Source organism: Aythya ferina (genome assembly GCF_964211825.1).
Source record: "Aythya ferina genome assembly, chromosome: 1".
NCBI lineage: Eukaryota > Metazoa > Chordata > Aves > Anseriformes > Anatidae > Aythya > Aythya ferina.
Window position 1 is genome coordinate 195,188,524 of NC_140296.1, and position 25,638 is coordinate 195,214,161.

Consider the following 25,638-nt stretch of genomic DNA (forward strand, 5'->3'; position numbering starts at 1 on the left):
TATACAATGCATGGATGACTCTTGCTTAATGACCTGAAGGTCATTAAAAATAAAATAAATAAAGTAAAATAAAAATCATCCTATCAGTAACTCCTGAAGAAAAGCAATACTTTAAATCCTGGTAATTTTATTTATTAATTTATTTTGCATCTGAAACATCAGATTTCCAATTAAATATTTTTTTATTTTTTTCTCGAGTCCTTTGTAAATAGGTTGCTCTTCAAAACAAAAGCCTCATGTTATTAACTATCCATGCACATATCTCCTTCTGGATCATTGCATTGAGATATTTCCCTTTTTGGCAATGACAATCTGTACAAATGATGCTTTGGGAGATCTGAGCATACTTACTTATGCAATTTATCTGATGATTGCAATCACATACTTTTTACTGTACAAAATTTGTTTTAACAGAATCTGTTTTGCAAAATGCCTCTCTCCTCCAGACTTGGTACTTTGGGTAGGTCTTCTATCTGCACTTCTATACTGATGAGACTACATTAAACAGTAGATGCATTCTGTTTTATCTTCTTTGTAGAGCTCATTTCTCATAAAACAACAACAACAACAACAATAAAGCAAGCATTTAATTAACTTGTACAGTTAAACCATATTTCTTCTCTGGTACTAGGGAAAAGTTAGGTGAAGTTTAGTTGTGATGAGTTCCCACCCATTTTTTTCTTGTTACTAAACTGTACTAAACAAATGACCCTTCAGATTTAGATCAGTGAATTTTTGTCTTAATCTCTAAAGGTCATTCTTCATTAGAAACAGTTGATGTGGGAAAAAACAGGGTGTTTGTTCTTATGAAATGTCCCTCATTCTGCAACATGCCCTCCAATACATTCATTAGTTTTGTTATATATTTATTTTATTTGAGGTACTTTTAAATAAAAAACTTTTTTAAAATAACTTCTTGACCAGCACTTCACAATGAGACTCAAGCTAAATCTTGAGTCTAAACATAAGTCTAACTAAGACTAAACCTTATATCAAGAACAATCCTCATCCTGTTAATGGGGCTGTTGCAAGCAAACACAAAATTGAAGATGAATTGCTGAATCACATATGTTATAGAAACAAATAGCTAGAAGGAAATTCCTTCTATCACCAAGCGCAGCTTGACATCACTGGGAAAATACAAATAGACATTTCCGTAAATTTAAAATATATGTATATACATTTTGCTCCATTAAAATTACCAGACATCAGATTTTCAAAAGTTACATTCATTTCCAGTGTTAATGTATTCATACTCAGTTTTTACCCACTTCTTTAACCTCTTTTATCTTTTTTTTTTTTTTTACATACTTTTGTATTCTTTCCCTGAATCTGTCTACAGAGGGTGAATATAACTCGTCTTATGTATCGATCCTTACTTTGCTAATGTAATTAAGTTATTTCAGTAAGACATGCATTTTGCTCTGCTGAGCAGCTTCGTAAATTTTCAGAGCACTTTGTCCAATTTACGTCATCTTTCTTGAACATGAGCTTACAAAACAGTATAAAGAATTTCACGAGGTCTCACCAATTTTTATACAGCAGCTTTACTCTTTTTCATTGCTCCATACCAAACATGGCAATGAATTACAGATAGATTAGATTTAGTGCATTTCCTCTGCTGCTAAAATCAATTATGCCATCAAAGAAATATCACATTGGTGTGACATTTTTAACCCCTTGGGAAAGTCTGGATGTTTTTTATCTCTTTTTCCACTCAAAGCTGTGACTTTGCTTTGTCACCACTCCAAAATTACTTTTTAGTTTTGCTTTTTCTAGAATGGACAAATAAATCTGTTGCTTCCTGAGAGTTTGTCTTTCTCCTTAGATGAGCTATATTTACTATTTGAAGTATCACTTGTGATGTTATAAATGTACTAAACATCTTTGATATCAAACTGGCAATTTCATATTTCAGTTCTTCAGGTATATTGATATGGAGATAATCTGCTCTTCTACATCCCAAGACAACTTCTTAGTTTGGCTTCTATGTCAGATACAATAATTTTCACTTTATTCTTTTTCAGATTTGCACACTTTCTCATTAGTTAACCTGCCTTCACATCTGTTTTTTGAATGAACATTACTGAAAGCTCTTTTAATCTGAAATATCCTTATATTATATATAAGGATATATATTATATAATCCTTACCTCCCCTTGACTAATGAAACACGCTTCTTATTTCCTTATTCCCTATATTTATATGCCAAAATGTGAAAGGTCTACGTCACTAAGACTAAACCTCATATCAAGAACAATCCTGTTAATGGGGCTGTTGCAAGCAAACACAAAGTTGAAGATGAATTGCTGAATCACATATGTTATAGAAACAAATAGCTAGAAGGAAATTCCTTCTATCACCAAGTGCAGCTTGAAGTCAATTTTTTTCTCAAACTTACCTTCCAACATCTAGAACAGAGCTGGCTTTCTTGGATGATAAATATCTTCTCTGTACCTTGCTGACTCCTCACCTACTCCTATTTTTTTTTATCATAGTAATTTTTTTTTTTATCATAGTAAAAAAATTTAATATTTCTCTGATTTTCTTTTTCTTATACCTGGAAGGAAATTCTGGATGTTTTACATTTGCATTTTACAGAAGCTCCAATCCCCTGGCCATGAAACTTCCCAAATTAACTGACTTAGGCTATCTCCTTACTTTTCCAGAATGAACATATTTGTTCAATCTGTAAACAATATAGATATGCACATTTATATATGCTTATTTCTCAAAGTATTCTAACATCAACCTGACTTTGCTTTATTCCTGTTTAACTCAGTCATATACTACTTATCTTTTATTATCAAAGAAGAAAATAAACTGGAAAAAAAATGAAAGGCAAACTTTCTTTGTGGAAGTGAATGACATTTTTCTTATCCTATATATAAAAATAGTGAATGTTTACTCGGAGCTTACTTGGTGTTTACTGAGTGAAAAGCTATGAGACATCTGACAATAGATGTTTGAAGCTTACTTGCACATATATATGTCACACCATTGAAATAATACTTCATATTTTTCTTAGCAGTTACTTTCTCCAATAAAACTGTCTACTGTGTAGACGTTTATTAAAAAGGATCTTAATATCTGAATCACTAACTATGTGAGTTAAAATGCTTTTTGTGCCATAGCCCAGCTGGAGATGGTTTTATCTACAGTACTATTTTTCAACATGGATTACTGAAAAGAGACTAAACTGTTTCTTGTTCACTAAAGTTAGATCAGATATTTAAAAAAAAAAAAAAAAAAGTAAATCTATGTCCAGAAAGCCTCCCTGATAGGATATTTAAAGTAATAATAATAATAATATTTTAAGTGATAGTGGGTTTTCTACTAAAAAATTGTTTCAGGGTTCATATTTACTGTTTGTCATAGATACTTTATATTAAAATGAATTTGATTTTTTTCCAAGGTTATTGTTTAGTGTTGCTAGCACCATAAACAGGAAGAAAGGAATATATATATATATATATATTTAATATTGTTTCTTTCAGAAAAAAAAAAAAATGATTATCAGTACTCCGTAAGTTATGACAGAAGAACTTCATTAATTAGAAAACGTCTTAGTTTAGCAGTTGTTTTAATTCATGTCCTCTTGTATTTGTATTACAATGCAATTTTTAATGATCCTGTCCTTTATTTTTCCCACAGGATTTCCACTTCAATCAGTCTTGTAAAAATTACAACCTCTTTTTCTCATTTATCATTCAGATCCTTATGTTCACCTCCTCCATTCACTCTTCTGCCATCTCTTAACCCATGATCACAAGCCCCTAGAGCCTTGTCTCAGCTTCCTCTAAATCTCAGCTCCCATGCAGAAAATTTACATAAATGAGTGCACAAACCTAACCTGTCTGTAGTCTGGACAAGAATCTGCTTATTGAAGTTCATATGGCACCACACTCATATGCCAGATGAAGATGGTAACTTAGTCTGGCTGACTCCTACAGTACCGCTGCAACCTCCCAGACTACCACATTAGTTCACATCCAGCCAAACATTCCAGAGGAAACTCATGTCACATACCCAAACATGTCTGGGCAGCTGCCTTCTCTGCTCTTTCTATTTTGAAGTTTTTGTCCTTGTTTCTATCCTACTCCTTCTGATCCTTCAGTAAGTGTCATTGGTAGTAAGGGGATGGTTGGACCAGATGATCTTGGAGGTCTTTTCCAACCTTAATGGTTCTATGATTCTATGATTCAGTGTCATCTTCCCTCCTCCCCCCGTTAGCTTGTTGCTGTCATCCACAGCCAAGTTGCATGCCAATTCCATTAGCCATCCTCCTTGGACTGCTCATCCCACTTTTCTCTCCTGCACTTTATGATCTGTCACATTCATTGTGCTTACTCTAACATCCATGCAGTAATATATTTTCTACCTCTCCTGTCCTCTTTGTTCTTAAAATTATAATTCAGTGTTTCCACTGATCAAAAGGATGTTTATATAGCTCTCAGAAAATGATCAAATCCCAGTAGTGGATATCCTTTCCATCATCTCATCATTCGTCACTGAAAACTTTTCCATCTTTTTCCATTCACTCTAAACATGCCCCTGACCCTAGTTAGCTCTTCCTTACCAAACTGTTGCCCTGGCTCACTCAAAACTGTTTATTTCGGCCCTGCTTGTGCTGTTGTGAAATCTCTGGAAAAGCTTGAATTCCTTCTCTATCAAAGTCATACTTAGTCTAAAAATCATTAGTGAAAGGAATTGAATTGAATAGTTTGATCCTCAAAACATCTTGGTTTTACACTGATTTCTTCAGAAGAATCATAAGCTATAATACAATCTTCCTTCTCTTGTCATAAAAATGTACCCTCTCCTTTCCATATCTACTGTTTTCTTCTTTCCTTCAAGGAAATGAATACCTTATGCCTATGCGAACAGTCCTAGACATGGTCCTATTACTCTGTCTCTGTTCACAGATGCATATCCAGCATAAAATAGTCCCAATCAAAATCACATTCATGAAAATGAGAAGATACAAAATTGCAGCCTTTCACCCTGTTTTTTTACTGAGATTGGTTCATCTGAACTTGGCTCTGAAGTATATGCTTGCACCAGGAAGCATATACTTTTTTTTTTTTTTTTTTTTAAATTTGTAACAGGAAGAGTAGGTAGATCCTCTGTCAAAGCTTCAGCCAGGCATGTTATTTATAATAGTTATAATAAACTACAATGATTTAAGCAAAAAAAAAAAATAGGGAAAGTGACAGAAATGACCTTGGAAAAGGCAGTGATTATGACAATCAGCACTTCACTAAGCTTCTGTTCAAAAAATAAATTCCAAAAGTAATTTTTTTCAAAAACATAAAAATAAATAAACAAATACAGTTCTCTTAATTTAAATTTGAGTGTTTTTTTGTGACTTTTTTTTCACTGATGGTAGCAGTATATTATTTAAAGAAAACAATAAAGCTACTGCTTTTCATATTTGCAACCTTTTACAACTCTACGATTATATTTTTACCTAATTTCTTTTGTAATTCTGAAGAACAAAGCAGTTTACAATTCTCTATAGAAAAATGCTGCAAAACTACCAATTTAATTATTTTGATATTTCAGGAACATATTTAGCTCAGCAATGATTAAAGCTGTTTGTGTATCCATATCAGTGAAATCAAGGGAGCTGTTAGCATTCTGTATTCATTTGGAGATGAAACTCAATGTTTCCTGGCTATAAGAACAAGGTTAAAGCTTGAGACAGTGTTATTCTCCACTGCTCCCCAACAGTAATGAAATTATATTGATTGACATCAGCTGACAATTGGTTGCTGGTATATATTTAGAATAATGGAAACACTTAAGAGTTCAAACTTAGAATTCAGAGTACAGAGTAAGTTCAAAAAGAGGATGAAAATAGTTCTAGCTGCAGATCTAAATTGGCAACTAAATCAGTATGTTACAGCTTTTGATATATCTCAAGTCTCCTGTTTTGCCAAAGTCCTTGTGAGTCCAGACTTTAGACCCTCATCTCACAGGCTGCATGTGTGGATCACCAAGGATGGATCCCTTCATATGAGCATTCCATGAGTGCATAGTGTTTTCTCTACATGTATGAATACAATATCTGCAAGCAGCACAAATATGCAACAACATATATTATGCCTAATGTGATATTTATGTAGATTTAAATACCAGTGGATAAATAAGAAATTTAGCCTTTTTTTTTTTTTTTTTTTTTTTTTTTTTTTTTTTTAAAGAAATAGCATTGTGGTGCATTATGCTTTAGCTGTCATGCACTGAATTTTTATTTGCATAATACAATAAAGAAGAAAAAAAAAAAAAAGAAAAACAGATGAAACTGAAAAGAAAATTAAGTTAAAAAGTGGCTTCTTTACTTGCCAACTCCTTTTCTATGCATTTATGTAAAATAGGCTTATTGCTCAAAGCACCAAACAGCTCTAACAATAAGTACTTTTAGTTTTATGGCATTGTTCATCTGAAATATCTTGCAGAATCCTAGGCCAATATTCAAGTGTTCTGTATGAACAATACACAACAGCAGCATTATATCCAATAAAAAACAATGCTGCGGCATTACTATATTCATGGATAGAATGAAATATAGAGAAGCAAATCCTAGCCTCTGTGGAAGGAAAACAAGACAAAATTTTTAGCAAACATTTTTAGCATGCTCCTGCTGCTTTCAGGAAATGAACGTACATTTATTTATGGCTCTGATGAGTGAGGCCATACCTTCAGAGTATCCTCTGATAAGTCTATTCTTCTTGTCCCTTCTCTATTTCAGAACTCATATGTGAGGCTGGAGGTGAGGCTGAACTCTTCACTGCTAGAGCCTCCCATGTTATAGGACTGTAGCTGTTGTCCTCTTCTCAAGCTTCTTATGGACACAGACAGATGAGCAGTATATAGCCCAGATTTAACACAGCAGCTGGCCAGAATCATGAATCTAACAATAGATAATGAGAAAATAACCCAAACCCTGACTCCCAATCTTTTAAATAATCCCACACAGTCCAAAACAAAATAAAAAACCTACATATGTGCCAAGAGATGTATTTTAAAAGTACTACGGTTGTCTTAATATAACAGCTGTTGAATAATATTTGCCAAGTTGATGCAATATTCTTCAGCTCCCAGAAGTGAAAATTGGGCTATATCATACAGAATCAGTTTTCTCATCTCAAACTTGGCAGCATGTGTCATTGGAAAATAGGCTTGGAAGTACACTTCTGTGAGAGATTCATAGAGCAGTGGAAACAAACACTTAACTATCTTGTATGTTTTTATAAGTGAAGTTGAAGGGAAAGAAATCCCTTGCCATCAGTCTTCAGGGTCACTACTGCCTATTCATTTCTATGTGTCTTTTCTAGCACAGACACAGACATTGCCTTGAAAGGGGTAGGACTGTGCACTGTTGCTTCTGGCCAGCCTGTTTTGGCCAAGGAAATTGTTCTGTCAGTGGTTCCAGGAACTCCACACGAGCATCTTCTGCAGCATTCCTTTAGAGTACTAAAGGACATTCAGGATATTAAGGGAGAGACTACAGCAGTGCATAGAGTATTGTACAGAGACACATTTCTCTGCTTGTCAAATGCTGCATTTCTGCACAATACTGTCTGAAAGGGGACAGTATGCCACTCACAGGGAGCAGGACAGCTCTGCAAAATGCCATACACATAGTATGAAACAAAATTGAAAGCAACCCATTTTAAATATTCCTTTCTTTCCCTAGCAAATTCTCTTTCTCTCCTCCTTCTCTGTTGTTACAACACTGAATTAGAAGCCCTTTCTACAAGCACATATTTAACACCTACTATGAAAAGAAAAAAAGAGATTTTCAGCCTTGTGCCATGATGCTGAAACAGAAGAATGTGGACTGGAATGATGCAGCAGCACCAGAGCACTGCAGATCCTCCTGTACTGCTCCTCAGGTCACTTGCATGAGCTAAGTGTAACTGCTATTGCAATTGTGTTCAATGGGGTGATAGGTACCTCGGAAAATCTGGAAACCTTTTATTTGATTTCTGGAAAAATCAGATTGAGAATCTGGTTTTCATAACTACTCATGATTTTCTTATTTCTATATAACTGTTAAACCTTTATTAGTTCTTCTGGCCATCTGCAAGGAGTGCTTTGTGCTTTGAGTATAACAGACCTCACCACATTCATCTGTTCAAGCTTTAACTTTGAAGGATTGTTAGCATTCTGCAGATCATATCTTTAGAGGTGCAACATGGAATCTCTTCATGAAAGAAAATTAAGCTGCTATAAACATTGCTATATTGTCTGGGAAAGTGGTGCGTTATTTTACAAGACAGAGAATGTTAAGGCTTGTAGTAATTTAATAAAATTCAACCAGGGACACAGAGAACTAAATTAATTCCCACTTCAACTCAATGAAAGTTCATGACAATATTTTACTTGAGCAGTAAAAAGCATTCCAAGTTATGACTGTTCCTCTGTACATTTCCTATGTAACTTCACTTAGGTTCTTACCTGATAGGATAAAATCTCCACACGAGTAATTTTAATTTTTTTTTTTTTTTTCTGATGCCTATAACACATTATGGTGGTAGCATTTCACCCTCCTTTTAAGATCATTCATGGGGGAAGGAAGGAAACAAAACAGTAATTATTTCTGCAAAAGCTTCATGAAATGGAACACAAAATATTCTGTCTTTTTAGATGTTGTTGTTGTTGTTTTGAAAAAAAAATACATGCACAGTATATCCTGGTGGTCCTCAGTTTAAAACTTGTCAGACTCAGTTTAAAACTTGTCAATTTGGCAGACTGAGTATTAAAAAAATTTAGAAGATTTTCAGTAAAACACACAATCATGTACAAATTTATCTTCCGATAAACCTACATATTCCCTCCATCATCCAAATGGCTTCACAGACAGCTGCCTTGTGGTCTGCTTGTGCTGTGTACCTAGAGAACAGTTATATGGCCATACCCCAGCTTGCTCAGTGGGAAGATAACATAGAGTTTTTGCATAGAGCTTACTATCTCTTCAAAAATTCTCTCTTAAAAATGAGCTTTTGTCTAGTTTCTGGTAACTGTTTATGAGCACAGACATTTCAAAAGCAGAATAAAAGACCGGTTATGGTACTTTACATTACAGTCCATGTCATAACGTGCCTTAAATAACAACAGGAATGCTGTGAGCCTCAGGTAGTTCTCACCCAAGTCATGAAGACTTTGCCTTTCTACAAGAACAGGATCTGGCCTTTGCCTGCAATGTATTTAAATGCATGCCCTCACCAACCTCTCTATGTTTTCAAACTTAATGAAAAATACCATTAGAAGGTTTCAGTGACTAATGAGATGTAAGGAATTTATAAGGGCAGGTTTGCTTTTTAAAGATGAAAGTGAGATATGCCATACATGAATGTTTAACACCTTTTTTACAGAGCTTTATCCATGACCTTGAAAGGCAGCACTGTAATGGTTGTTACTTCAAAACAAAATATCTTAACCTTATTTCTAGAATTTCAGGTAGAATCTTTAAATAAAGTCATTATTATATTCACTTGACCTAAAGTTACCAAAAGAAGATATATCATTGCTGTAGTTTATGAAGAGTTGGTCTATGTGCACACTGCTCACTGCATGAAGCCCTTACTGAAAAATTACAATGTCACTTCCAAGGTCTGTATTGTGCTAAAGGAAAAGGACAAAGCTGCACTTCATTTTCCCCCATGACATGTCTGCCTTTCAGGTCATTCCACTGTTTGATGGACAAAAAACATGAGGCTCAAGTAGTAAAGAAATTTGTTTTTATAACAAACCCTTCTACTTTATCTTTTCCATTTTCCTTTACACTCCTCTTCTTTTGAGGTTCCTTCTTTTGTAGAAGAGAGAACATAAATCTGTAACCTTTTCTTTTAAAAAACAAACCTTTAATCTTTATTCAGAATTGTCTTTTATGATGCTAATGGAGGATTATACAAGAACTAACATTTTCTTATGTTTATTATTGTTGCTTGAGTCTTCCACACCTAATAAAAGAGGGACAAAAAGAGACAGCATAATTGCATCTTGCAGAAACCTTCTCTTTTCTTTTATTTTTTTTTCAGAACTTTTAAAAGAATTTTAATAAAATAGGAACTACTTAACAGAAATAAATTATTTAAAGCATAGAGCTTGGATATTAAGAAAAAAAAAAAAAAAGGCTCTTGGAAACACAGTCCCTGGTAGACTTCAAATATCTTCTGGAACACATGGAGACTAGTGGAAGTACGGTCACTGCTGAGTCTCTCAGATATCCTAGCTTTTCTTTGTCTTTTCTCCAGTTTGGACAAAGCAGCTCTGTTTCAGGCCAGAAATAAACTTGTATCTGATTCTGAAGAGTCTGAAAAATAGTAATCTCTACAAAATCCTACCAGACATGTCAGAAGCAGGAGATGCAAATTGAGGATAATGACAGGAAAAAACAAGAGTAATTAAAAACTCTCTTTTTGTAAAGATGATGAAAGCAAGAATTTTCTCTGAAATTCATCGTTCTCTTCCAGGACATGGCATTAAAAAGTACAAAACCAGAATGATAACTATTTTGCGACAGCTTTAAAACCCAGATTACTAAATTGTTTCTGGCTCTAATTATGATGTTTCTGAGTCAGTACAATTTTAACTGTGTATTTAGATAGTGGAGTTTGTGCCCAAATCACAAAACAAGTACAGATGCACTTGCCTTGTAGATAAAAGTGACTTATTAACCCAGGGCAAGTTTTGAATCATTATAGGAAACTATAATTATTTCTGAAGTACACTGAAAGATGAAGTCTAAAATAATATAGCCATTATAGATTAAAATTATAGCCAACCTCATTCTACACAAGGCACAGGAAAAATCCTGTCCCATAGCCCTTGGTAAACAATAGAAAACACTGTATTATCTCAAATACTCCTTGAATGAAAACCTGAAGAGTAGAATGACTCACTCAGCTGTACATTTCACCATGTTCTCACAGGACTTGGAAAGAAAGAGGGAGACAAATGTTTGTGTGTTTTTTTTTTGTTTTGTTTTGTTTTTTGTTTGTTTGTTTGTGTGTGTGTGTTGTGTGTGTGTTTTGTTTTGTTTTTATCCTACACTTGAGAATGTAGCTGCACCAGATTATCTAGAAGACATATAATTTGAGATATATTAGGGGAGGAGCCATGTCTATGATATAGAATAAAACTACAGTGCTCTATCACCTAAGCATTAGCTTTGGTGTAAGTCAACTTCTCTAACCTGTGTAAAACATACAAGTCAAAAGCTTCTTTTCCTTCTTTTTTTCTGCCCAGTGGATGGAGGCTTGGAGTCAGATACCAAAACACCAGCTTAGGGAGCAGAGGGTCTGCCAGAGCTTAGTAACACAGAGTCAACAACGTGAAGTGTTTGTCTCCTGTCTCCATTAGGTATGTTTTCAAACAAAAGCAATGACTTCTGTGGTTTTGTACAGTGTCTGGTTCATTTTACACGAACACCTATAAAATGTACCCCTTGGTGGACTTGAGCATTTGTCTTCACAGAATAAATCCTGACAAGAGATAGGATATTCATGTGACTGCCCAGACCAATGTTTCAGGTACACAAGAACTTGTACCAACAAAAATGTAAGCAGCTATGAATTTTCTCTCTCCATAAAGCTAGATGACAAATGAGCACGGATTTTAATGATCACAGATCTAGACAAGTACCAAAACTCTACCTAAACCTATCTATGTCTCTCTGTGGATCTAACCTTGAGGTCCTTTATTACTATGAAATATAAAGTAACTGTAGTATGAATAAGAATGATGGCTTAGGCACCAATGGCAGTTTTAGATGTTTAAGCAGCTACATTCTATTTCATTCTGTTCAGACCCAGGAAAACTCATATAGCTCCATAAGCTGTAAATACTGTGAAGATGTTTTAGCTGCAAGTTTATTAGCTTCTTCACAGTGGTATTTTGGTAGTGATGGCTACTACAGGAATTTGATGTACTAACTCACATACGATTAAGTACTGATGTACACTATTATGTACACATGTACATAAAACATGTACACTCCACAGACGTGGGATAACCAAGTGCGTTAGTTCAGGATTAATTCTTTGACAAAAGCTACAAAATAACTGGAGAAGCCCCAGTCTGCCGATAACAATTTAAATGTCTTCTATTCATACACATTAAATGATTTTACCATCTTTTGCAAATAAATTGTTTCTATTCAGACAGGAAAAATGTATGCAGCCAGATGGGTCTCATTAGCTAGAAATGAGCAAAACACAGGGCAACCAGGAGAAGCTGTGTGATGACGGCAGACTGAGGGTCTTTAAACAAAGTTGTGCTAACTTGTGTATATTGCAACTGTTAACTCAGAATGTCAAGAACTCTATAACAGCACTGTACAGGGACACCCTCTTTTTCCCTCCCTGTCAGGGCAAAAGAGAAAAAGCTTTTTTATTATGCAAGACTACACACAACAGAACAGCTACACAGAGAATTACAGAGGATTCTCATGGAAAAAGACAGAGCCCTCACTATTCAATGCATATGTTTTCCAAAAAAGTGAAGGGAAGACAGCTGCTGCACCAGTATCCACTGTATGCAGTGCTGATAACTTTCCACAGTTATGGAAGCAAATAGAACTTGCACAGGCTCAGAATCAGTGAGGATTTGATGTAGAGGCTTTTAATGATGACTATTACACAACTCAAAGAATGGTTGAGTTTGGAAGGACCTCTCAAAGTCATGAGTCCAATGCAGAATACGCCAACTCTAAAGTAACGAGATTTTTACAGATGCTGCTACTGCTAACAGGAGATCTTATGTAAAGACAACTTCTGAAAGAGAATTTTGTCAGATTGCCATATTGAATGCCACTTAAAAATTAAAAATTTTAAAAAATTTTCGAAGAACTGAAGGTCATTAACTGATGGGCTAGTACTCAATGAAGTAAGTAAACCATAATGGGACAGAGCTCTGTGTGTGATTCCTGACACACCTGTGATCATATTTTCCAGACAGTGCTCTACAACTTCTTCTGCAGAGAAAAAAAAATAATAAAAAAGATGAATTCTATTTTTGCAAAAGGGATGTGGTTTTTTTTTTTTTTTTTTTTTTTTATATAATTAAAGCTTGAAGAGAAATGATGTTTTATGTTTAACAAATATAATTAGCAAATTATGATTAACAAATGCCAAAAGACAGGTCAAGAATCCAGTCAAGTAAGTACTAAGATGAGTTGAAGAACTCATACCAGTACCAAGATGAGTTGAAGAAGAAAGCTTGTCAGTTAATCAAAAGCAAAAATAGGAATCAGAAAATACAGATGACTTGAAATGAGTGGTGGAGTGCATTTTGTCCTTAGCAAAATGCCACTAGAACACGAGTAGAAATTACTCCATCAGCCACCTAGAGTAAATTTCAGTCTTTCCTACATATAAAGTGATCTACTATTTTTGTGAACAATTTGGAAATATCTTATAAATATGTTGCTGGTATTAATGACTACTTTCCACAAAATAAAAATGAAATACATTCATAAAAATATTCACATAATTTATTTTTATGACATTTAATAATAGAGATCACTATAACCGGAAAACATTGCTTTCAACAGTCTTTTATATTTAAATGTTCATACCAACATTTTAAAATTGCAAGAGAAGAATTTTAAAGCTGAAACTATAAGACTGTTTTTCATTTAAACCCATATCATTGCTTTCAGGGATACTTTTGAAATGCAATCTGGAATCTCTGATTATTTTTTTTTATTTTTTACCAAAATATATTTCTGCCATCTCCACAGTACGAACATTTCCCTATTCAGTATCATTGAAATAAACTTGACAGAATGATTTGAATAATCCATATTAGATTGATAGCTAGTCAAGAGGTTGATGTGTTAATAACAGTAATAGACTAGAAAAGGAAAAGTGCATTGGATGGAATCAAAATCTGGAGATACATGAAAAAGATGAAGTTGTTTCAAACCAACATGGGACAAAAACAAGACAGTGGTACCCTCAGGGTACAGTAAAATAAAAACACTTGCAGGGAAGAGTTTTCCTCATGACCATTTTCCACTAGTAAATCACAAATTAATCTCATGCCCACAGGTGAAACCAAAGCTTTATTTACTCTTCAGATGTTAAAAAGCACCTCTTCAATCTTCACTATTTCTTTCTTCCCCAAAAGGCTTTATTCTAGCCACGATATTTTTGTACCTAAAACACGGTGCTGCTAGAGACACTAGTATATTGACCTTGGCTTACTGTGCACAGAATGCTTGCAATTATTTCTTTTTTTCATAAGACCAAGAAAATATGAGTGGTACATTGTTCTATAAAGGCATGACAAAAATCTCAGATTCAAAAAACCTTTAAAATCGTCTCATTTATATAATCTAATTATTGCAATGTAGATGTGAGTTCCAAACTGAAGAACCTCTTCAAGGCAACTTCAGTCCAAAAATTTCTAATATTCTCCAATGAGCAGCATTACCCTTGCTTCACCACAAAACTTGTAAAAGCTGGTACATGCTTCTGCCTTTATATAAAGTACTTCAACTTCTCTTGGAAAATAAAATTTATATTTTGACCTTTTTGACTGCAGTTGGAGGCACGAAAATATAAACCAGATGTATTTAGAGTATATATTTTAAAATCTTTTAATAACAAATAGATAAAAAAAAAAAAAAAAAAAAAAAGAAAAGAAAAAAGTTTAGAAATGCTAAGGTAGCTAATGTTCAATAATACCATGATTTTTAAAAATCCTAATAGGAATTCTCATAATTTCAAACATAGTTTTATTATTTCAGGAAAATGTTCACTAGTAGCTCTTCAGAACATCTTCAGGCTGGCAAAGCCTACTATCTTAGGTATTGTCTCTATCTAGACTGCCCGAACTTCAAGCTGCTTTAGACGATTCAAGAGCTATGACTTGTACTCACAAAATAAGTTAATTGCGAACTCTTCTATTATTTATTTTTCTTGTTCTGTAGGGACAAGGTACTTTATCAGATTTATGCTATAGCCTCTCTAGTTTCCCTCTAGTTCTGAAATAATAAATAAGATTAGTGTTATCATCAAAATTCCTTTAAAACTGTCACTATTCTTCATCCCTTTGTATCATGTGAATTGGACAATTCATTTTGCAACACTAGAAAGGCTTCTCGAAAATAAAAGTGGATTCTTTGGGGCAATCAGCACAAATACTGTAAATAAACTTCTTATCTAGTATTCAACATGTCAACATATATAACATATCTGTTATATAACAAAAATAATTACATACAGATATGATTAGCAACCTGAGCTGCTTGCCAGAAACATTAGTCTTTAAATCCTATGCTGGTTAACGTCACTTGAGGAAGATATACGGAACTAATATAATATAATAGAATGGAACTAATTAAATGGAACTAATAACATAATAGAACTACAAAAGTTTTTCTTTTGTAGGAAAACTGCTTTAAAATGGTCAGGTTTTGCAGTTTCAGAACTTATTTTCTTGTTTTCTTTGAAATCTTCTAGTGACTTCTATGGTATTATTATCAACTCCTTAGTTGACAGCGCATCAGATTACCTGTTATACAAATAATTTGTATTGGCACTATGGTACACAAAAGTTACTGATTTCAGATAGTTTTATTTTTAAAATGGGAGAGAAAAGTAAGCTGTTTAAGAAAGAAAAAAAAAAAAGGAGGAAAGGATGGGAAGAATGGGAGTGAAGGGCAGAATTAGCAGTCATTTTCCTACAAATGTGATGTGGGTGCAAATAACTCTGAGAAACATAAGCTGTTGTAACTGTACAGCCAATGCAAATATCCTAATGTCTTCATAGAAACTTTGATGGGACATTCAAACTGTAGTATCTTAATCAGTACGCAATAAATTTTATCTATTTTCACTTCATACTATACTTACATCTGACACACTCCATCTCCTTCTCATATATATATATATATATATATATATATATTTGGATACCTCTTGTTTTGAGGCAAGTATTTAAAACAGATGAATGAGTCACTGAATAGCTGAGAGTTGCTGGCTACAATAAGTGGAACTGTGAAATTCCTGAGCAAAGGTGACAAAAATAATGTGTGTTTTATCTTTCATGACTAACAAAAAGTTCATTGTTTTCATGCAATTGCAACCATGCAATTTGTAGATAAAGTTTGGGCATCTGTTTACACTAGATCTTAATTAAGATAAAATCATAATTCAGTATATTTTTATATATATACTTTTTTTTTTTTTTTTTTTTTTTTTTTTTTTGGGGGAGGGGGTCTCTTTTCTAACAATGCTTCCTACTGATGACAATGCAGTGCCCACAGCCTGAACACAGTCTGAGCCAGAGCAATGCTTCACGCCTGCTGGCTGCAAGGCAGTGCAGTACTGTTATAGTACAACATCTGATCTGAAACAGACAAAACCAGCAATAAATTCACACAGAAAAGTCAAAACATGACACATAAGTCAATCATACATTGCCTGTGTCTTTAGAGAAACAGGTCAGTGTACTGTGTGCATTTCTAGGTGGTAATTGGGAAAGATGTTACATGTAGTAGTGGAAAAGAAAGGAAGGTCCATGGGGTTTAACCAATGCCCCATCTTGTGGAAGTCAGTTCAGGCACTTTCTGTGCTGTGGGTGTATCTGTCAACTGTTCTTTGCCTCCTCTATTTAGGCTGTCAGTTATTTGAAGCAGTGACCTCTTCATAGTCATCTGGTACCCGTGGCTGTACTTCATATAGCACAGTGAGGCCCTCATCTTATGTAATTACCTGATTTGGTTTAATTTTGCTTGAGAAACAAAAAAGGCTGAATATACCAATGATTCTGCATAAAATACACCTTGGCAGTGTGTTCTGGTAGATACACAACAAGAACATTTCCCTAGAGCTCTGCAATGTTCTATTCTGAGCCATCAAAGTCAAGACTAAGCAATAGCTAACACTTGTCTGAAAGAATAAAGTAGTCATTAAAGTTAGGTACTATTATTTCCAGTCATGTGGGCATTTCTTGTCAGTCTGGTGTGCTAAGCACAGGTTATTTTATCCTAAGAATAGATCCACATGATGTCAAAGTAGCAGATCTTTTAACAGATAATATCTGGACTTCCTAATTTTTATTTTTATTTTTAGAACAAATCTGTACACTGAATTTCCACTCTTGAAAGATACTTTTGACACTGAAGTAACTTATAAGGAAATATACAAAACCACCAGCAAGTCTGTTTAACACATTTCCCTTTGTTCTTGGCTATATGCTTTTTAGAAGACAAAGTATTTTAAAAATGAAATTTGAAAGGTCAATATAGATCAGTCAAATATAGCTCACATCCTTATTTAGAGCAGCAGAACTACAAACACAGCTCCTGAATTGTGTGTTCCCTCACACAATACATGTTTGTTGCCCACTTCACTAGTGCCACTCTTTCATCTGCTCTGAAGTCAGAAACTTTAGATGAAAACCCTGGTATGCAATTGGGATTTCCTTCAATATTTACCCATTACTGTTAGCTCCTTTCTATAGTAACTAATATAAAATCAAAAAGTATTAGAAGTCATTCAAAGTAATGTTCTATGATAACACGTATGAGGTCCAGTGCCAGTGAAGAGGGGCAGGGGAGGAAAGCTTCAGCATACTGTAGTAGATACAAAACCAGAGGTTTCTTATTTCTACTGATTTCTACCCATGACTATGAATGACTTCAGTCTCCTAATGCAATGAACCTCTCTGCCAGAGTGGAAGACAATGATTGTTGTGGAGAAGAAGCTTTATCAAAGGTTGAAAGTGTGGAGTGAATTCCCCCAAGGCTGTGTCCTTATCACCCTGTAGCACTTTCTGTTCCAAGTAGAAACAAATTTTATTGTCTTCAGTACCTCTCTAAAAAACAAAACAAAACAAAAAAAACACTAATGGCACTACCTTTCCCAAATATGACACACAAAAGCAAGTCCAACCAAAACAAAATATTTCACTGCATACACTTTATCTTCTGGGAAGCTGACTAGACAATAAACAGAAGAGCTTTGTAATGTATAACATTTAAATAGTACATAGACAATACTTCAGCATGTAGGTTAAATGTATTTATACATAGACTAGATTACATTAGAACAGAATAGAACAAAATCATGCTTGAAAATGTGGCTCTTATTTAAAGTCATTCACAATGTAATATAATAATGACCTAAGAATCTAGTTATATAAAGAAGATAGATAAAAATAAGAAATCACAGGAGAAAGGATGGATATTATTGTGCTCATAGGTTCCAAATTTGCAGTTCAGTGAGTTGCCCATATTCACCTAACAGAGAGCAATCATAATGCCAATAGGCAGACTAAGCAAAGGGAAGAATTATTATCATATTTCATATATCATATTTCAACTGCAGCACATAATGACTGTATTTCTTGCCCATGGTCACTCACAGACAGAATGTGGCTGAGTCACAAACTGAACCATTTTTCCTACACAGCTGACAAATTTTTAAAATAATATATAATCCATCCTTCCTACAAGACTTCTGTGCTAATAGTAATACTGTTATCCAGTGCAATAAGCCAGCACTGCACACCAAGTTTTTTCAAATTTTCATCACTGTTTTTCTAAATGTAAATACTAGAAAGGAAATGTCTTCATTTCCTCTCCCTCCCCTCCTTTTCTTTTTTTTTTTTTATTATCACTTCTGAAACATGGCCCAGCTCCTGGGCTGCAACCTCCACTGGTGTGAATCAGTGCAGTGGGATAGAGTATTTCCTTTGAGCAACTCCAATTATTACTGTTCTGACGTTATATCCCAGAGGATATATCAGTGGTAATCTCTTCAAATTAATAGATGATTTTTTACTTATACGAATCACCTTTTAATTGTTTGACTTTTTACAGTGCTGTTTAATCAGAATGTCTTCCACTATCATTTCATATTTCCTGTCTGGGAGGGAAGCATACAGACTATTTTCAACCACAGCTCTGCTATTTTGCAAGCTCTTAAGAAAGTGAAATTTGCAATTTCTTGGAAGGACATATCAAAGGAGACAGGAATGACCATGACGGTCACTACCAACCCTTCCTACCTGTCACATATTATCCTAAAAGTTTCATTCTTGTTATGACATGAAGTTTGAATCCTCTTCTTTCAGTAAGACTAGAAAGGTGCTTGCCGACATAACAATTGCAGTTTAATTACAGTACTACCAAGCACAAGGTTCAGCACGACAAAATTCTTGTCTGCCTGTAACACTCACAGATGTGTTTTGTGGCCTTTCTCTTGGTGAAATTTTGACAGAAATTCAAATATTTCTTGCTTGTATTTAACACCTACCACATCTTACCATTAATATTTTTCTGTATTGTAGTACATCTCAGTAGTCAGTGCTCCTAAAAAACTTATGAATAAATTTAGGGTATGAAACCTATGCTTAAAACCCATACAACTGAAAGGGGAGAAGAAAATGCATGAGACAAACTTCAGTCAGTTTTTTTGGATATAGAGAGCTGTGAGCTTTTCTTTCTCCTAGAACTGCCTTTTATTTTCCTTTCCTCTGAGATCTTCATCATACTTCTCATCTGTATTATTTTTGTTTTCTCAACCAGAAGTCCACTCCTGCATGAATTAAAACAAGTGCTCTACCTTGACAGAAGACCACTGTCTGTCCTCTAAAGCATACATATTTCCTTGTATATTATTTGTCATACTGTGTCTTTAAAAAAAGTTTCAGTTTCTTGACCTTGCCTCTTTATTGCTTTTCTAACTCAGCTTCAAATTAACAGAACTTTTTCTTCATTTTCTTGTTTATGTATCAGTTTCATTACTGCTGTCACACAGCTCTGGGGACAGAGCTAGTTAACAGCTGCATCTCAACTGCTGCAAATGCAATCGCACGTTCTGCCCTGGAATATATGTGTGTAATTCTTGTTGACAATGCGGTGAAAATCAATTTCATATGGCACTGTGAACTGCAGCCACTTATGGAAGGCACTATTTGACTCTTAGGGTTACATGGTCATTTCTAATTTTGTAGAAAGCAGTACCACAATACTAAAAATAGAGAAAGGCAAGGAACACAAAACCAAGCAGTTCATTCCATCCGTAGGGGCCAGTTCCAGAGGGCAGAACTGATCCATTATTCCCATATCTTGCATTCCTTGCCCATCTACCCTTTGATGCACACAGGGTAAAATATAATTTAAAATTTAAATTCTTATGTAGTAAATTTTACCTGATCTAAGTATATTTGGCTTATCTTGATTTAAAACAGCTATGGATTTGGTTCTCTGCTTCCTAGTTTCACAGAAAACATTCATTCTATGTAAGTGAAAGATGTCTTAGTCTGACCTGGAAAGCCTATGGCTGAGCAATCAGTGGTCATGCCCACTGTATTGCTAGGGCCAGTGCTGTCAATCTTAACAAAAAGCAAAGAACAATAAAAACTTAAGGTCAAGGACTCTCTTACAAACATTCTTCTGGTTTCACTGGCAATTATACCTCAATAACTGAGAAAAGATTGTAGGTGTGTTTTTAAAGGGAAAAGGTTGTCACCTATTTTTCAGATTTGTTCTGTTTATGTTACAACCTTGTCATTGGAAATAAAAGGCTGCATTATCTGCAGTTGGCCCTCTATATATTTTTCTGCACAAGAAATTGACCAACTGAATGCTGCTTTTGCTGTGTCAACATTTGATGCAAGATTTGTAACGAGCATGTGGTTAGTCTCCTCATTATTCAGTGAACTTGTGGGCAATGTTATAGTCACGTAAATACTACTGCTGCATACTAGAGAAATCTCTCTACCAGTTGTTAAGTACAGTGTTCAGAACCAGTACTCTCACCCAATGTAGAGAGCTTCCAAAACAAAGGACTGACAAAAAACAAAGACTGCCCAAAGGACAAAATTTTGAATACCAGCACCTTTGAAAAGTAAGTTCACAATTCAGAAATTAGTTAATTTATATGGGAAAAAAAAAATGAAAAGTTTTGATTATTTTCCCTCTGAAACAGGAATGTTGGAGACAGAATAAAATTGCATTAAAAAAAAGATTCTTCTCAATAATGATTGAAGGGAAATATGGGTTACAATCTGTGTATCTGTGTGAGGGTGTCCTTTTCACCCACTTGATTATGGAAGCTGCTTTAGCAAGCCATAAATCACCCTGTCTTCTTTTGTTAATTTCTTTTTCTCAGAATGCAGCCATTTCTATAGGATTTTCAAGAAAATTTCAAAGACAGTATGTCATTTGTTCCTGAGCACTATTTATTCTTTCACCCCTATCGAAAAGATTTTTCCACTCCATCCAAGAACATTGGATGTTACCTCAAGATTCTGAAGCTGTCATCCACATCACTCTAAAATTTTTGAAAATCTGGTTCTTTCTTAAAACTGCTCAAAATATAATATGATAATGATTCAAGAATCTAACCATATATATGATGACACGGAAGATGAATAAATCACAGCAGAAAGGAGTGGTAGTCTGGAGCATTCATAAGTTTCAAATTGTGGTCTTTGTGGTTGCAGTGCTCCTGTTTGAATGATAAATTTGTTCCTGCTGGTACTGTATTTCACTTGACCAATGAGAACATTTTATTATTGCCTTGATTAAGATAAACAAACAAACAAACAGGGTGTCATGCCCTACTGCCCATACACATCTGTTACTCATGTGCAAAACTTGCAATATTGTTGGTTTTTCCTTTTTTTAAATCTGAATCTCCAGCATTAAGAAGTGTGTGGCAGGACTACAGTAAGTATACTCTTATGCTAATGAACACCCAGGCATCTTAAGAAGAGGAATTTAATCTCAAAATGTCTTTGTACTTGCCTCTGCATTTCAGGTCTGATGTTTCTTAACACCTTCAGACAAACCTAATTCACCACAAATGTCACAGAGATATAATGTTTTTGATTTTCGTTGTACAGGTAATCTACAGGTAATCATTCTTTATTTTTTTGCCCATGTTCCTTTCTAATCAGGGATGAATGGAACCCTTCAAATTAAGACATTGCATTTATCTGTCTTCAGCTTTCAAAAGAAAACAGAAGTGAGCCTCTCTTTTGGTACTTTAAAGCTCCATTCTTTGCTGTAATGAAAGAATGTAGCATTCAGAAGTATGTTGTGAAGTTGCCTACAAATTCAAAGGTGCTCCTTTACTTTGCCAGAATAGGTCTGCTTTAAACAGAAGTACCATTTTATTTTATTTTATTTTATTTTATTTTATTTTATTTTATTTTATTTTATTTTAGTCTACCAAGCAACTGTTTTATGAGGGAAGAATTCCAGAACTTCATTCCATCACAAATGATATATCAAATGTCCACCAAGTAGATCTGTTCTGAAAGGCATGGCTCTGATGGTCTGACATGGCTTATATTACTCTGCTTTAATGTCATGTCTACTGCAGATATAGGTGAAAACTTTCAATAGCTATATGATGCTAGAAGTTTCAGTATATTTTATAGATACAATTCACTCACACAACAACAGAACTAACACGTATGCACATTCTGAACTTTCATTGCCATGCCTGCTGCACTTCAACTACAACATTTCCTACTTTTTTTTTTCCCTGTTGCCTTTTTGCATTCTAAACCCCATAGTACTATTCAGTAAAGTATTATGGTGAAATACGATGCAGATCAAACTCTCTCTGTTGGACATCAATTTAACCAGCCCAGAAAAGTCCTTTTTTTTTTTTTTTTTCTTTAAATTTGTGCTTTCTAAAACTGCAGAAGAAAAATATTATTCTTCTACAGTCACCGTTTATGAGACCTCCAACTTTGAAAACACCATGCAGTTTCAGAAATAAATTCAGAATTAGACTGTTCAGTTCCACAGCGATAGCATAGAAGACACGAACCAAGCCATTAATCTATTTACAGGGAGACTGCTTCATCTACAGTCCACCTCTCAGCACTTTGCAAATGGCCTCAGCAGCATTAATTCAGACAGTCTGTTGCCACTAAGACAATACACTTGTTCATCTCAACCATACTCACATGGCACTGTGCGGAGGTAGAGATTGTCTCTTATGATCTGCTGGAGCTCATGGTCCACTGAACCTTTCTGGAACCGTAAATTGAGGTAGTGACGAAGGTCCTTATCAACGATGCCTCCTGTCAAGGACAAGAAAAATGAAAAGATGATTTAAAAGTATATTGTGTTGAAAAAATAATGAATCACTTGTAAAGTCTCAGTCTCTCATTTTCCTTCATGTTTCTGTCAAGGTAGATGACAGAAGCACAAAGTTCTCTAGTCAAGACAGGTAGTTGGTATAATATTATTTAGTACTGATTGTTGTAAAGGTTAAAAACAGCTAATGATAATTGGCTAAATCTGTACAGTTCAGAAAATACATGATGAGGTATCATTTTTTTCCTGCACAAACTGGTAACATTATTACTATATAACAACATCCATATGTATCTGTATAATACATTATTACGTATTATGTTCCCTGTGACCATGGACCAATTTTCTACCCATTTAGTAAACCAAAAAATGTTGTTTAAAATATCTCTGCAGTGTTCAGTGATTTCAATACAAGTCTAACCAGAATAAAATGCAATTAAACTAGTTATTAACTGTAATTAATAACCATACAAATTATGATAAAATCTTTTGTGCTATTTATTTCTAATAGTGCTCACATATGAAAAAGACACCATAGCAAACAAGGGTACATATTTTATTTCTACCACTGAAAAGAGTCAGTAGTAATATAACATCTTAGGATAGCACTGCAAACAAATGTGGAAAAAAAAATTGAGTTTAAAACCCAGTATTTACCATTTTTACAATAAATTCAGAAGAAAACAACTTAAAGTATTGTTTAGCTAATGACTGGTGTTTCTCAGTCCACTGTTAAAGGCATATATATTTGTATAATCTAAGATTAATAAATATTTCATGATATATTTCCTCTCCATTTCTTCTAACCTGGAGTATGGATGATATTTATAATTATGGGAAAAATTCTATAAATAATTGCATTTCTTCCTTCTCTGAAATATTGACATAAGAAAAGTATGGGAAATCATTACAACACTGAGTTCTGACATGTATTGCCAAGATGAGAAATTGCAATCAGATAGTTCTCTAACTTGTTGCTTCATAAATTCAACCTTAAAGTACTTTTTAAAATGGCATTTGCTATTGAAACACCTGCCAAATGTCTTATTGACTTGGACTCTCTAAAGATTTTCCTGTAAAAAGGAACAAATAATATTCCCACCAAATTATTTGAAAGTCACTGAAGAGCACAAATGATTATAAATTAAAATATATTTCTCCTTGCAGCTATTCCTATTTATCTCTCAATTACAAGTCCATAATCTTATTATTGTTGCTCTTTGTCAATAACTTCAAAATCTTTTGTGCCAGGTTTATAAAAAGCTTATAAATAATTTCCATCATCCTTAGCTCAAGGCAGAAAGCAGCAGACTTTCATAATAAAATAAAATAAAAAAATAAAAAAAGAAAGAAAAGAAAAGAAAAAAAAAAAGAGAAATACAAAAAAAAAAAATAATAATAATCCTGCACTCATAATAGACACAAAGAAATACCTGTGTGCCTGGTTCCCAGATGCTGAGAACCCTCATACAGATCTCTGTTGTTCCAGGATCCAGGCTGAGCCACTTAGTCCACTACTTTGGTATCCCTAACACTTTTTCTCGCAATGAGCTGTCTTTGCAGACCAGACTATCCTTACTCCTGCTCTGTTTTTAACAAGATTTCAGTGGAGGTGAAGGCTAGAGGAGGCTGCAGAAAGCATTCTGCTCCTGATTGGATTTTGCTGTCCTTTCTGATCGGCTGCAGAGAGTAAAGGTCCCGCAGCTCTTGCTCTTCTTGCTCTAATATACAGAACATGCCCAGTGATGCAGATGCTTTCTGGCAGCCTGAGAAAATGCCAGCTCAAGAACAACAGCTGTAGCCTGCCCGCTGACATAAACCTGAATCATTCCACTTATGACATAGGTAAGTTTAGGAGTCTACATAGATTTCTGACCCTCTAAGTGATTTCTTATTTTGTTTCAGACACAGATATTTACTTCACCGTGTAATGCACAAATGCACTAAAACCTCCTAAGCACTTCATAAAGAGTCACCTGATATTTTTGCCTACATGCTTATTCCAAACTGGATTATAAAAGCTTATATTTACAAGAGGAGGTGTCTATAGCCTTGTTTTGGTTACACACACATTAAAATGCAAAAGTTTGTAACAAGAGTAAGACTTGAACATCATGCAGGAGAGGAAAAAAAAACAATCAAACAAACAAAAACCTTGCCAGCTTCATAGCAGAAGTGAAATGTATGCAATCATTCTCTTAATCTGGGTATATACTCTACCAGGAGCAGAGTCTATTTTAAAGAGCAGATTAACTACGGACAGCACGTGTACTATTGACAAATATCTTTCTTCAAAACTCATTGTTTTCTCACCTAATTGACATTTTTCAGTTCTTTATGCATAAGCTACCCTTTTGTTGAATCTGGTATAACAATGAATTTTAAAAAATATGAAAAATTGGAAAAAAATATGAAATATTGGAAAATATGAAAAACAAAATAGCTCCAGAGTCCTGAACAGCAGATGAAATATTTTTAATTCATTCCCCCAGTTGTCACTCTTACGCTTTTCTTCCCTAAAAATCTTTGTTACTTTACCAGATGCTTGTCAAAAG

At 34.4% G+C, this 25,638-nt stretch overlaps 1 protein-coding gene across 9 annotated transcripts in view; it reads right to left on the bottom strand.

The window, feature by feature from the left end:
- MAGI2 (membrane associated guanylate kinase, WW and PDZ domain containing 2) overlaps nt 1–25,638 on the bottom strand; it is a 768,619-nt gene that overhangs the window by 517,507 nt on the left and 225,474 nt on the right. For all 9 annotated transcript variants that reach the window (XM_084532022.1, XM_084532020.1, XM_084532025.1 and 6 more), the window contains exon 2: nt 22,951–23,067. In XM_084532022.1, the coding sequence (XP_084388148.1) occupies nt 22,951–23,067 (117 nt within the window). The remainder of the gene's footprint in view (nt 1–22,950; nt 23,068–25,638) is intronic.